Source organism: Saccoglossus kowalevskii, chromosome 2 (assembly GCF_978046115.1).
Source record: "Saccoglossus kowalevskii chromosome 2, keSacKowa6.1, whole genome shotgun sequence".
Classification (NCBI taxonomy): Eukaryota; Metazoa; Hemichordata; class Enteropneusta; family Harrimaniidae; genus Saccoglossus; species Saccoglossus kowalevskii.
Window position 1 is genome coordinate 29,544,684 of NC_140642.1, and position 13,159 is coordinate 29,557,842.

Consider the following 13,159-nt stretch of genomic DNA (forward strand, 5'->3'; position numbering starts at 1 on the left):
TTATCAGTTTAACCTTGAGGTAGATACGTATACATACATAATATATGGGTTGTACAACATGGACATGGGCTGTTGAAAAGTGCCTTGAAGTAAAATATCACATTAATATATGATCATTTGTAGGTTGGGTGTGCTTTGTGAAGACCCAGCCGATGGTAGTAATAAAATTAGACTGGTAACAGATAACGGTAATGAACCAAAGCAGGTTGATCTTCCTGCAGCTGGTAACAACTGGATTGATATATTTGTTACTGAGGTAATGTAATGTAATGTGTTTCTACTCTTTGAATCTTTATCACTGACGTATGACCGTATCAACTCTGTTATTGGTTGTCTAGCACTTCAATACTATGTGAATACTAGTCACAACTTTTCAAGATACATTTATGATTTTTTGTTCCATGATTTCTCGTTACAGGTAGTGGATGCTAATCATTTCTGGGCACATTATGGTGATGCAGTTACTTTTCAGAATCTACGTAATTTAATGGACACTCTTAACCAGTATGATGGCATTCATTTGAAGGTGAGCAATTCAATGTTTGTTGCACTGTGTTCTTAGTATTTCCCTTCAAGTATGTATATTTAATTTATCAAATCAATTCTCATCTCTCGTCTAATGCAATTTTGAAACTTAATGCAATCTTCAACTGTTTGAAAAGTTTAACTGAACTTGCTGGGAGAATCAAGAATTATATCCTGCATATAGTAGCTATCAAGAGAAAGTAGTTCAAGGTGAAAGTGACGAGAAATGTATGCAATTTGTATAAGCTTTATATTATGACTCATTTCTGTAGCAAAGATATAAACTATACATTTTGGAATTCATACTTTGACATTTCAGCCAATTGTTGATGCCTGTAAAGGCCAGATTTGTCTAGCCCCATATATGGAGGATAAACAGAAGTTTTACAGAGCCAGAATAGATAGTCTCCATGGCGATGCTGTTGAGGTAGGATATAGTATGTTGATTGCATGTACTTTTACAGATGTTTACTACAGACTATATATATTGCTATGTTCTTACATGAATAGCTTGATTAGTAGCCAAGAGTTATATGGTTACAAACCGACATATCATTATTTGATGATTTCGTAAGTATCAATGACAAGCCCTAGAGCTACGAATTCATCTTGTTTTGTACTTTTCAACTATTAAATTTCAACAATCACAGAATATTCATTAGGAATGTGTTTGTTTTATGAAAATTTTTCATGCAATATCATTTCTTCTTGTTTTGAGGTATTCTTTGTTGATTATGGTAATGTAGATGTTGTACCAAGGAAAAATCTGAGAGAAGTTCCGAGTGATTTATTAAAACTTCCATTCCAGGTCAGTTAACACATTTATAATTATGAAAAATTATATTTTCTAAGCATCTCTCTCAGCAAATTGACAAATGAGTGTTTTTGATATGCACAATCTGCTATCACGCAAACATCAAGATACATGTATATGGTTCAAAAGGATTTATTTGATAGCTGGGTGCTGGATTGGAATGAAACTTTAAACACACATTTAAGTAAATCAAACAATGTGTCTTGAGGTGCCTGGATTATACAAAATAAAAATGAATTATGTGTTGTACTACACAAGAGATGTAATTATGTATTTAATTACTATAATAGTATAAACAGTGCACAATCAGAGGTAGGCTCATTTGACATTACACAAACAGGTATCTGTTCCAAATGTAGCCCCTGGATTTCACTGGATGTGTAGCTGGGTGTTGAATGAACAAGTGTTGTTGGCCAATTAATGATTGACACAATAAACTGTGCATTCTCTTTTTTAATTAATTGTATATTAAAGTGTGATGTAATAAATACAATGCACAGATTTTAATTAATCGCATATTAAAGTGTGATGTACAGAATACTGATTAACTGTTTTTAAATACAAATAAAAAAAAAAAGAACAAATAAAGTTGAACAAAATACAAATACAAAAACACAAAAAACAAGGTCAAAGTCGCTCATGTTATATATATATATTTTTACAGTATTTTTATTTTTCTAGGTATTTCATTATATTTTCCCATTTGTTAACAAATATTTCGTATTTGTTATATTGTTCTGCAATTGCTTTTTCTAGGTTAAAGGTTTGTTTTACTCTTTCAATGAATAAGTTTAAGTTTGGTTTAGAATTATTGAACCTCGCAATATATAATTCGTATTTCCCAAGTAAAATTAAGTGCTTCCACAGGGCTTGAAAGTTACTTTTACCACCAGAATTAAAGATTACCTCTTTTTTACAAATATTGATATTTTCGGCACATATATTTATCCAAAATATTTTAAATTTTTTCCAGAATTTCTGGCTTTCTTCACATTCCCACAGCAAGTGTTCTAAATCTTCTTTTAGGTCACAGTTTTTGCATTTGTCATCGTCAATTTTCTTATTTTTGTATAGAAAAACATTTGTCGCAAGAATTCGATGCAATATTTTATACTGAAATCCGCGCATTTTTTCGTTGATTGTTATCTGTTTAATTTGTTTCCAGGCTTCCTGCCAGTCTACATCATCTGTATATTGTTTACTAGCAAAGGTGCTTAATGCAGTGGCCTTCTCAAATTTTAAATTTCTTAAAAAACATTGTAGTAGTCATTACATTTGAATTTGCTATATCGCCTATAGTTTTCGCAAATAGGTCTCGTCTCCTTTGGCGACGTACGCTGTTTTAATGCTGATTTCCATTCTGTGGGGATTGCGGACGTTAAACCATAATATTTAATAAAATCTGACTTTATATTAAATTTAGCCTGGAACTGATTGAGTGACAAAACCTCCCCATTCTCATCAGTCAAATCACTTACGTACTTCACACCGTGATCAAACCAATTGCGGTAAAATATCGATTTTCCATCAATAAGTACGCACTTATTGTTCCATATTATATGCATCCCTGGCTTAGGTTCGGCAATATTTTGTGATTTTTGGAACTCTGCCCAGTGACTAAGAATTTCACGATAAAAAATAGGTATCTTGACTGAGAGCGAGTCAATCGAATAATTACAATTCATAAGCAAGGCCAGCCCTCCCAATTTATTAAAATAATGGTTTGGAAAATTGGACCAGGATGACTGTGATTCTAATATTCTGTTTATCCACGTTAATTTTAATGCTTTATTCATTAGTTCAAGATCTAAACAGTTAACGCCACCTTGAGAAAAGTGGCCAATCATGGTATTGTTCTTAATATGATGTTTTTTTCCTTTCCACAGAAAATTAAATAGATATGCGCCTGCTTCTTTAATACCATTAACTGGTACGGGTATACTATTCATGTTGTAAATTAACTGTGAGGCTCCGAAGCATTTGCCCAATAATGCTTTGCCTTGAAGGGTTAAATCTCTCGATTTCCAAATCTGAAGTTTATCTTTCATTTTTTTAATTTTTGTCCAAAAATTAAGTTTTTCATTTTCGTATTTATCGTGACCTACATACACCCCAAGTAACCTAACGGGACCCAAAGATGGCGATAAGCCCTGTGGAAGCACCCATCCCCCATTCTGGTCGCCTACTAGAATTAGTTCTGTCTTCTCTAAGTTTAAAGTCAAACCGGACTGATTACTAAAATCAGATAAGATGTTTAGGGAAATCTGAATGGATGAGCTGTCTTTAAGTATGAATGTCGTATCGTCTGCATAAGCAGATATTTTTCGCTGGTATCCAGAGGGTAATGTAATACCCCTAATACGTTCATTATTTCTAATATGAATTAAAAGTAGTTCTATCAAAACAACAAATAGAGCAGTGGACAAAGGACATCCTTGTCTGACCCCTCTGTGAACCTCAAACCACCCAGTACTGGCACCTTTGTTCAAAACGCAACTTTGAATGTTTGTATAGAATGTTTGTACCCATTTTATTAATGAAGGTCCGAAATTAAATGCGTCTAAGGCTTTATACATAAATGACCATTCTAATGAATCGAATGCTTTAGTATAGTCTAGAAATAATAGTGCACCTTGATTACCAGTTTCTTCGCACCATTCAATAATGTCACAAATTAGACGAATATTATCTGTAATACGTCTGCCTTTTATAAAGGCGGACTGATCTTCATGGATAATAATAGGTAATACTTTCTTTAGTCTTGCTGCTATACAGCGACTTGCAAGCTTATAATCTGTATTTAGTAGTGAGATTGGTCTCCAGTTATGTATATGAAGTGGGTCTTTTTCGGGCTTTGGCAATAACGTAATCACAGCTTGTCTTTGTGTTGCGGAGAGAGAGACATTGTTGTATGCATAATTTATGCACGCCAGAAGACAATCACTGGTATTTTTCCAAAATCGCAAATAGAATTCGGGCGGAATTCCATCACAGCCAGGGGTTTTATTCTTAGGACTACTCTTAAGAGCTTCAAATAACTCGTCTTTAGTAATTTCTCCTTCGCAGATATTTGATTGCTCATGATTGAGACTTGGAATATGAGCAGTTTCAAGGAAGCTATAACTATTCTCATTAATTTCCAACTTTCGTTTTGAATATAAATTCTCGTAAAAATCTTGCAAGGTGTTCAATACTTCTTTGGAGTCTGTAATATAAGTGTCCCCATCCTTAAGTTTGTCAATGGACTTCTTTTTATAATTATTTTTTTCCAGGTTTAGGAAATATTTATTGCTCTTTTCTCCACATTGATACCAATTTACCCGTGACCGAATAATAGACCCCTGTATTTGTTGCGCAATCAACTTTTCCAGTTCATTTTTCACTTGCTCATATTGCAGCAAAATGTCTTGATCAAGGGTTTCATCAATACGCTCTTCCAATTGTTGTAATTTTCTATTTAAGTTGTTCTCTTTGTTACGCAAATTCCTTTGCTTGTTTTTACTATAAATAATGGTTTTCTCTCTGATTTTGAATTTTAAATATTCGAATGTTTGTTGAGCATTGTAACACAAACAGTGACACTCTCTCTGTACTTCAATGATCAAAGCATCAATTTGCGCGACATAAATTTCATCGTTTAAAAGGCTATTATTAAACTTCCAAAATCCGGGACCTCTTCCACAATCAGGAATTTCAAAGGTCATAAGGATCATGCTATGGTCAGTACGAATGCTTGGCATAATATTACAACTTTTGACAGAGTTTTGTAACCGTTCGGGAACCAAAAAGTAATCCAATCGTGAACCAGAATTTCCACGCCTCCAAGTAAACCGATAATTTGATGGGTTAAATTTTCTATACAAATCAAGTAATTTCAAATCATTCATCAAGCTGTAAATTGTTCTTCTAGCAGGCCCTTTATTATCGATTCCGCTACCGTATTTATCTATAATCGTGTCGAGGGGGACATTAAAATCTCCTGCAATAATGCAGTTAGAGTGAGGAAAGTTAACTTTAATTTCGTGACTAAGCTTAGTAAAAAACTGTTTCTGGTCTGTAGTTGCATTTGGAGCATAAATATTTGCAATAACGAACGTGTAATCCCCCTTGGACAACTCTAAAAGGATGTATCTACCTTGTAAATCTTTGACATTTCTGCCAATATTCAGATCACTAGATTTGTTTATAAGAACGGCGGTGCCAGCCCTGTGGTTTGAACCATGACATAAAAACAACTCGCCTCCCCAATCAGATTTCCAAACCTTTTCGACACCTTGACTTGAATAAGTTTCCTGTAGTAAAACAATATGTGCTTTTTGTTTACGTAAAAATTGAAATATTTCTTTCCGTTTATACTTTTCCCTAATACCTCTAACATTTAAAGACACTATTTTGACCTTTGACATAATACACGCACAGAAAAAACAAAAAGATCAAAAGCAACAAGAAACAAAAAAGCAAAAAAGATTTAGCAAAAAAACCGTAAACGATTGCAGACAAAATACAGTGCTGAATGGGCTTAAGGGCCCCCGAAAAGCATGCATCTGGGAATCTTACTTTAACCAGTTAGTTTTATTTCAATACTGGGTTGTTTTGGTGCCATTTTTTCATAAATGCCTTAAATTCCCATTACCATGAAACATTGTCATTTAGACAAACACTATGCAAATTAGGCGTTCAGATACATGCTTAATAGTTAAATATTATAGAATAAAGATTAAAGAGACTATATATATATATATATATATATATATATATATATATATATATATATATATATATATATATATATATATATACACACAAAAATTGAAACATATATACACATATATAAACAAATAACTCGTTAATACTCATGATGTATATTAATTCATACAGTTAAGGATACACATGTAGAAATATGACCACTCAGACCAATTTCCATCTTTGATTCACCGCTATCTTCTAGATTCAGTTGGCACATGGTTGGTTGGTGTATTGTTTCCCATTTATATATAGTTTTCCATCCCGAAATCTTGGTTTTCGTCCTTCGCTATAGGCTTTATTCATTATTTCACGTACGGCGCGTTTACTTCTATAATCTGCTGGGCAGAGATCTTCAGTCACGAAAATTCCCGTACCTTGTAATGCCTTCTTTGAGTTCACAATAATGTTATGGCGTTGCGGACGATATAAAAATTTGGCTAGAATATGCCGCGGTTTCCCACTATTTTTAAGACCAGTACGGTGTGCGTTCTCTATCTCTGCGTTTTCCATTCCGAACTTGTTCTGTAAAATCTGCTTTGCCACGCGTAGGCAGTCTTCGTCTTCTATTTCTTGGACACCTCCGAACCGTAAGTTAAAACTTCTCGAATATCTCTGCATTTTGAGGTTTTCTTCATCTAGTCTACTGTTTGTATCACGTAGTTGTAAACAGTTATGATGCAGTTGACTCACTTGTTCATGCATGTCACGGTTTGCGTTCTCTAGCTGTCGGATTGTTTCACCCTGTTTGGTTACAGTTTCTTCTAGCGTCTTCTGTCTGAGTTCCGTAACTTGCAATTTTTCAAGGATAACTGAATGTTCCTTACAAATCTTGTCTATGCTTTTCTCTAAACGCATTAAAGCGTTTTTTACGAAGCGTTGGAAATCGTGCATTTCTAAGACGTCGTCCTCGTCGTGTTCATTGATTGAATACGTGTCAGCTTCCTGCGCATGATCAGATTGGTCAACATTGCCAGATTGTGTGTCTTCATCAGGTGTATCGCATTCTTGGTTTTCTGTCAATGCATTAATTTGCATAAAATTAGCAATGGATCCTTTTGTCGGTGTAGATTTACAGCCACGATTTTTTCCACCACTTCTGGTTCGTCTCATCATTGTTCTATTGGAATTTGTTTAAGGTTTACAGGTACCCAGTTCATTAATGGCCTTGATTACCTCTTGTTGTGCGTCTCTGTTGCATAAAACTGTATAATTTGGCACACTTTTCGAGAGCCCTTGACACTCCTACACTGTCAGTTGCTCGCACATGCGCATGGTTCTCTTAAACTGGCCAATGAGCCTTTTTAAATTGGCCAATGAGCCTTCTTAAATTGGCAAATGTGCATTCTTAAATTGGCAAATGTGCATTCTTAAATTGGCAAATGTGCATTCTTAAATTGGCAAATATGCATTCTTAAATTGGCCAATGTACATTCTTAAATTGGCCATAGTGCTCTTTCAAATTGGCCAATGTGCATTCTTAAATTGACCAATGTGCATTCTTAAATTGGTCAAAATGTATTGTTAAATTAACCAATAAGCCTTATTAAATTGGCCAACGTGCATTCTTAAATTGGCACATGAGCCTTCTTAAATTGGCCAATAAGCCTTCTTAAATTGTTCATGTACATTCTTAAATTGACAAAAGAGCCCTCTTAAATTGGCTAACATGCTTTCTTAAATTTACTAATGTGCATTCTTAAATTTGGCCGATGTGCATTCTTAAAATGGCCAATGTGCATTCTTAAATTGGCCAATGTGCATTCTTAAATTGGCCATAGTGCTCTTTTAAATTGTCCAATGTGCATTGTTAAATTGGCCAATGTGCATTGTTAAAAATTGACCAATGTGCCTTCTTAAATTGGCCAATGTGCCTTCCTAAATTGGCCAATGTGCCTTCCTAAATTGGCCAATGTGCATTGTTAAATTGCAATGAGCCTTCTTAAATTGGCCAATGTGCATTGTTAAATTGACCAATGAGCCTTCCTAAATTGGCCAATGTACATTGTTAAATTGACCAACGAGCCTTCCTAAATTGGCCGATGTGCATTGTTAAATTGACCAATGAGCCTTCCTAAATTCACCAATGTGCCTTCTTAAATTGGCCAATGTGCATTCTTAAATTGGCCAATGTGTATTTTGAAATTGTCCAATGTCCTTCGTTATATTGGCCAATATGCATTCTTAAATTGGCCAATATGCATTCTTAAATTGGCCATATGCATTCTTAAATTGGCCAATATGCATTCTTAAATTGGCCAATATGCATTCTTAAATTGGCCATAGTGCTCTTTTAAATTGGCCAATGTGTATTTTGAAATTGTCCAATGAGCTTTTCTAAATTGGCCAATGTGCATTGTTAAATTGACCAATGTGCCTTCTTAAATTGGCCAATGTGCATTCTTAAATTGGCCATAGTGCTCTTTTAAATTGGCCAATGTGTATTTTGAAATTGTCCAATGTGCATTTTGAAATTGTCCAATGTGCATTGTTAAATTGGCCAATGTGCATTGTTAAATTGGCCAATGAGCCTTCTTAAATTGGCCAATGTGCCTTCCTAAATTGGCCAATGTGCCTTCCTAAATTGGCCAATGTGCCTTCCTAAATTGGCCAATGTGCATTGTTAAATTGGCCAATGTGCATTGTTAAATTGCAATGAGCCTTCTTAAATTGGCCAATGTGCATTGTTAAATTGACCAATGTGCATTCTTAAATTGGCCAATGTGCATTCTTAAATTGGCCATAGTGCTCTTTTAAATTGGCCAATGTGTATTTTGAAATTGTCCAATGTGCATTTTGAAATTGTCCAATGTGCATTGTTAAATTGGCCAATGTGCATTGTTAAATTGGCCAATGAGCCTTCTTAAATTGGCCAATGTGCCTTCCTAAATTGGCCAATGTGCCTTCCTAAATTGGCCAATGTGCCTTCCTAAATTGGCCAATGTGCATTGTTAAATTGGCCAATGTGCATTGTTAAATTGCAATGAGCCTTCTTAAATTGGCCAATGTGCATTGTTAAATTGACCAATGTGCATTCTTAAATTGGCCAATGTGCATTCTTAAATTGGCCAATGTGCATTCTTAAATTGGCCAATGTGTATTGTTAAATTGTCCAATGTGCATTCTCAAATTGGCCAATGTGCATTGTTAAATTGACCAATGTGCCTTCCTAAATTGGCCAATGTGCATTGTTAAATTGACCAATGAGCCTTCCTAAATTGGCCAATGTGCATTGTTAAATTTACCAATGAGCCTTCCTAAATTGGCCAATGTGCATTGTTAAATTGACCAATGTGCCTTCCTAAATTGGCCAATGTGCATTGTTAAATTGACCAATGTGCCTTCCTAAATTGGCCAATGTGCATTGTTAAATTGACCAATGTGCCTTCCTAAATTGACCAATGTGCCTTCTTAAATTGGCCAATGTGCATTCTTAAATTGGCCAATGTGCATTCTTAAATTGGCCATAGTGCTCTTTTAAATTGGCCAATGTGTATTTTGAAATTGTCCAATGTGCATTGTTAAATTGTCCAATGTGCATTCTCAAATTGGACAATGTGCATTGTTAAATTGGCCAATGTGCCTTCCTAAATTGGCCAATGTGCATTCTTAAATTGGTCATAGTGCTCTTTTAAATTGGCCAATGTGTATTTTGAAATTGTCCAATGTGCATTGTTAAATTGGCCAATGTGCATTGTGAAATTGTCCAATGTGCATTGTTAAATTGGCCAATGTGCATTGTTAAATTGTCCAATGTGCATTGTTAAATTGTCCAATGTGCATTCTCAAATTGGCCAATGTGCATTCTCAAATTGGCCAATGTGCATTCTCAAATTGGCCAATGTGCATTCTCAAATTGGCCAATGTGCCTTCCTAAATTGGCCAATGTGCATTGTTAAATTGACCAATGAGCCTTTCTAAATTGGCCAATGTGCATTGTTAAATTGACCAATGAGCCTTCCTAAATTGGCCAATGTGCATTGTTAAATTGACCAATGTGCCTTCCTAAATTGGCCAATGTGCATTGTTAAATTGACCAATGTGCCTTCCTAAATTGGCCAATGTGCATTCTTAAATTGGCCATAGTGCTCTTTTAAATTGGCCAATGTGTATTTTGAAATTGTCCAATGTGCATTGTTAAATTGTCCAATGTGCATTCTCAAATTGGACAATGTGCATTGTTAAATTGGCCAATGTGCCTTCCTAAATTGGCCAATGTGCATTCTTAAATTGGTCATAGTGCTCTTTTAAATTGGCCAATGTGTATTTTGAAATTGTCCAATGTGCATTGTTAAATTGGCCAATGTGCATTGTGAAATTGTCCAATGTGCATTGTTAAATTGGCCAATGTGCATTGTTAAATTGTCCAATGTGCATTGTTAAATTGTCCAATGTGCATTCTCAAATTGGCCAATGTGCATTCTCAAATTGGCCAATGTGCATTCTCAAATTGGCCAATGTGCCTTCCTAAATTGGCCAATGTGCATTGTTAAATTGACCAATGAGCCTTTCTAAATTGGCCAATGTGCATTGTTAAATTGACCAATGAGCCTTCCTAAATTGGCCAATGTGCATTGTTAAATTGACCAATGTGCCTTCCTAAATTGGCCAATGTGCATTGTTAAATTGACCAATGTGCCTTCCTAAATTGGCCAATGTGCATTGTTAAATTGACCAATGTGCCTTCCTAAATTGGCCAATGTGCATTGTTAAATTGACCAATGTGCCTTGCTAAATTGCAATGAGCCTTCTTAAATTGGCCAATGTGCATTGTTAAATTGGCCAATGTGCATTCTTGAATTGGCCAAAGTGCCTTCCTAAATTGGACAAAGTGCCTTCCTAAATTGGCCAACATCTCTCATCACCCTTCCAATAATGTCTTCACATTTATAACACTTGTGAACACATTCCTATGGGTTTTACAGATGATTGAATTATATATTGTTTTGCTGCCAGATGTTTTATATTTGTTATTCCAGGCATTTGAATGTGTACTTTCTGGTATCAAACCCTACTATCTTCTACCAGACAGTAAATGGATGCCTCAAGCTAAACAGAAATTGATCGAGGTGGTATCGGACAAGATCATGTTTGCCAAGGTTAATAACTTTTATCACAAAGCTTTGGTTTTTAGACATCACCCTGTGCACCCACAGTCTGTTTTCCTGAATCTCTGAATATACACGATATAATATGTTCCATATGGGTTGTAGTTGTTGACTCTTTTGTTTTCTTGTGGTGACAATAACTCGAACAGGTTTTATCTAATCTCATTTTAAACTTGATATGTTCTTATTATTGCAGTGCAACATTCATGTGGCCATCCATATTACTTTCTTTCTCAATCTCTTCTTTCACAGATCTATTCTGTAGTCAGAAACTGTCTTAGAATTGAGTTATTTGACACCACCCGCAACCCACAGGTCAATATTAATGAGTTGATGATTAAACTGGAGTTTGCTGAAAAGTGTGAAGAGCCTTATAGCTCTAGGGTAAGTTTCATTGTTGTCTAATTGATGATGATGATACATCGTGTCATTGTTTATTACAGATGTGTGTTACATTTCAATGATGATTTTATATTTTCAGGTAAATCATGAACAGAGGGAAGAAGCTAGTATTGAGACGAGCATTGATGAACAGTTGGTTGAAATCCCACAAGAAACTGTATTGAGAGTTATACAGCAAGGTAGAAGAAAGGGAAGGGTAATGATGTTACAAATTTATTCAGGAGGATGAAGAAGATTTGCTGTTATTGATTGACATTGTGAAGTAAAGTTAAATTTCAAAGCAATTTGGTAAAGGCCAATAAAATGTATCCTACAGGGACCAAGAAACTGCATAATTTTGTTTTGATTGGAATTTTTCTATTTTTGTTGATCTTGAATATGGTGTAGTAATCATTTGTGAACATTGTGAAAATCTTAAATTAACATTCATTGCTTATGCTTATGTGTATCTATTTATTCAATCATATTAGTTGTTTGCCATCATGATTATAAAAATAATAATGGTGTATCTTTCTCTGTACAGGTATTTCTACACGGTCCATTTAGTCCTTATGAAATGAACTTCTACCCAATGACTCAGGTTGGCAGATTCAGGTAGGTAATATCTACATTGCAGTAAATAGGACAAGTAGTAGTGCTCTTGTAGACATACTGTCCAGTCAGTTTCCTGCAGAGCTCAGCTAACACTTAGGAATTGAGGAAATGCTTGTTAGCTGTCAACATGGACACTTACCGGGGGTTAGTCGACTCTCATTGCAGTTCGAAAACAAGAACATTTATGTGTGTATTATATCTTAGACATGCCTGGACCGATTAAATTCAAACTTCACACATACATTATACATAATATTATGCATATGCACATCAATTGTTTCACCATCTGATTCAAGATGGCCGAATTGCAGTCATTTTTGTACTGAAAAATCATCAAAATCAAGCATTTCTGGCAATTCCGGAACCGGATCTGACTAGTATATGATTTGAACTTTGTATTTGGGGCAGCCATCCCGAAAGGTCCTGTTGTATTTGTTATTTCACAAGGCCACTCCTGTCAGCCAGTTTTCTTTGTCTGCATTGTGCCTCAAAACCACAGTTGCCACAGTGTCGGGGTACAAATGTGACACTCTCAGTCACCCAGCCTGGTTGTTTGCCATCTCTTGTGTGAGTTTTCTCACACGTACATGCATTATCAGTAGTTGATGGTGCCATCTGTACAATGTAAATTGCTTCACACTCAGGGCTCTGAAAAAAGCCTACTACATTTAAAAAAGTAGTACTTTCTGAGCCGTTCATGAAATCTTGAAACATAGTCATATTCTATTTTGAAGGAAGTTGAAATACAGTATGATTACCAATCAAGCACATGGCAAAAATGAATGAGAAAACATTTATGAACTGTACTTGAATATTTGCATTCAAAAACTTCCAATAGCATATATTTGCATGTCACAGCAAATTTATATTCCCTGTAGATATTGTTTCACAAAAATATGTTATTATGGCTACAATTTATTTGCATTTGCTACATTACACCAACAAATTTTCATGGCAACATAAAAATGCATAG

General features: G+C 35.0%; 1 protein-coding gene across 1 annotated transcript in view; it reads left to right on the plus strand.

Annotated features, from left to right (window-relative positions):
- The window catches only part of LOC100367619 (ATP-dependent RNA helicase TDRD9-like), a 41,065-nt gene that overhangs the window by 22,536 nt on the left and 5,370 nt on the right, over positions 1-13,159 (plus strand). Inside the window, exons 25-32 of the mRNA XM_078009613.2 lie at positions 124-256; positions 419-526; positions 845-952; positions 1,244-1,333; positions 11,062-11,181; positions 11,443-11,574; positions 11,672-11,788; positions 12,116-12,186. Coding sequence (XP_077865739.1) covers positions 124-256; positions 419-526; positions 845-952; positions 1,244-1,333; positions 11,062-11,181; positions 11,443-11,574; positions 11,672-11,788; positions 12,116-12,186 — 879 coding nt within the window. The remainder of the gene's footprint in view (positions 1-123; positions 257-418; positions 527-844; positions 953-1,243; positions 1,334-11,061; positions 11,182-11,442; positions 11,575-11,671; positions 11,789-12,115; positions 12,187-13,159) is intronic.